This window comes from Mandrillus leucophaeus, unplaced genomic scaffold, assembly GCF_000951045.1.
Source record: "Mandrillus leucophaeus isolate KB7577 unplaced genomic scaffold, Mleu.le_1.0 Scaffold49, whole genome shotgun sequence".
Lineage (NCBI taxonomy): Eukaryota > Metazoa > Chordata > Mammalia > Primates > Cercopithecidae > Mandrillus > Mandrillus leucophaeus.
This window is the reverse complement of record NW_012105253.1, coordinates 4,617,716-4,619,785: the sequence shown is the minus strand read 5'-3', so window position 1 is coordinate 4,619,785 and position 2,070 is coordinate 4,617,716. Positions and strand designations below refer to the sequence as shown.

The following is a 2,070-nucleotide window of genomic DNA, read 5'->3' as shown; positions in this document are numbered from 1 at the left end:
AAAAAAAAAAGGCATGACCCCTTGAAACAATGGACTTACTGTACTGGCAGGAATGACCAGCCAGATAGGCCGGGCTGATTTGCAAAAGGCTGTTCTGCTGCTGAAGCCACAGGACGAGAGAGTAATGACTATCCTTCAGCTACGGCAAGTCCCCAGGGGACCTGAGCAGTGTAGAGAAATGGGTCCTGTGCCTCTTTGCTTTTCCCCACAGCCCAAGCACAAGGCCTTACACACTGTAAGTATCTCACTACCAAGGGTGCTGACACCCTCTTTAAGATAATACACACTCAGCACCCTCAAGAGCTCAGAACCAAAGGGGCTAAGGTCCAGGTCTTCCTCCTCCTCTGACTTTACCGTCATTGAAGCTGTCACTGGTGGTAACGTGGGTGAAGGGCGACTGGGCCCGAGGCTCCTCGCACAGGGAGTAGCTGTGCTCAGCCTGGATGAGAGGCGCCGGGGACGTCGGGGAAGGTTCCACCTCCATTGACACACTCTTCTCTGAGAGGAAAGGGTCATTCAGGAGCTGACCCAAGACGTTCTGGGAAAACTCATCCAGAAGTTCTGAGAAGTGCTACAAGAAACAAAGGAGGAAGAACTCAGTTTCTCTTAACCGTGATGTAATAGTTACCCTACACACATATTCTAAGGCAAATTACCTCGTCCACGCTCGATATGAAGTCCCCTCTACACACACAATGTCCAGTTAGCGCACGCTGTGTAGCAAACCACCCCAATGTTTAGTGGCTGAAGGTAACCATAATATTAATATATTACTTCTCACTCCTCAGTGGGTTGGGCTGGATGGGTGAGCTGATTTCATCTGGGTTCCCTGACACAGCACATTAGTGGGAAGGCTGGCTGCGAATGCGCTGGGCTGGGACCCCTGGACACCTGGGCCTCTTTCTCAAAAGGGAAGATCAGGCTGGACTTCCTCCCATGATGGCAGAAATCTTCCATGAGGGAGAAAAACCAAAGCTGAGTGGCCCCAGACATCACGTGCCATTACACCCTCCACATTCTTTTGGTCAAGGCAAGGGACAAGGCCAGCTCACGCCCGTGGGGCAGGAAAACAGACTCCAGTGCTTGATGAGAGGAATGGCAGAGTCACAATGCAGATGAGTGTGGACGGTGCGGGGGGCATGATTCACTGGGGGTCCTTGCTGTCATGACCTACCACATTTTGCACTGATAATATTAATATGTTTAAATAAGCAATCCTCTATTTCTATAGCAGGAAGGTGCAGTTTACACTAAGGTGCCATGCCCAAAAATATTAGAGGTGGCTTCTCTCTAGTCTCCCCATGGCCTGGACTTTGTTCCTCTCTGGCTTTTCCTTAATATCCTCCCATCCTTCATCTCTAATACCATGAACTTTCCAGTCCCCATCATGCTTTGGACATAATATAGAACTAGCCCATATAAATTCCCTGGGATTCCCATACCCGCTGTGACACTGTCCCACTCTAAAGGAGCTGCAGTCCCGTCCACTCTCCCTCCTTGATGGGTCTATATTCGTGGTAGGTATGAGGATCTTCCGAGCAGGGTTTCTCAACCTTGGCACTAATAACATTTTGGACTGGATGATTCGTTGTGAAGGGCAGGGGTGGGCATTGCTTTGTGCATTGCAGGATATTTAGTAGCATTCTCAGTCTCCACCCACTAGATGCCAGTAGCACTCCCCACCCCAGTTGTGAAACCAAAAATATTTCCAGACACTGCCCAAATGTCTGTAGGTGAAAAAGTCACCCCTGGTTTAGAATCATTGCTATTGACTATATTAGAAATAATAATAACAATATAAAATAGGGCCAGGTGTGGTGGCTCATGCCTGTAATCCCAGCACTTTGGGAGGCCAAGGTGGGCAGATCACAAGGTCAGGAGTTTGAGTCCAGCCTGGCCACCATAGTGAAACCCCGTCTCTACTAAATATACAAAAAAAGAAATAGCTGGGCGTGGTGGCAGCTGCCTGTAATCCCAGCTACTAGGGAGGCTGAGGCAGGAGAATGGCGAGAACCCGGGAGGTGGAGCTTGCAGTGAGCCGAGATCGCGCCACTGCACTCCAGCCTGGGC

At 49.9% G+C, this 2,070-nt stretch overlaps 1 protein-coding gene across 1 annotated transcript in view; it reads right to left on the bottom strand.

The window, feature by feature from the left end:
- CREB3L2 (cAMP responsive element binding protein 3-like 2) overlaps window positions 1-2,070 on the bottom strand; it is a 138,551-nt gene that overhangs the window by 61,652 nt on the left and 74,829 nt on the right. Inside the window, exon 2 of the mRNA XM_011995481.1 lies at window positions 355-571. Coding sequence (XP_011850871.1) covers window positions 355-571 — 217 coding nt within the window. The remainder of the gene's footprint in view (window positions 1-354; window positions 572-2,070) is intronic.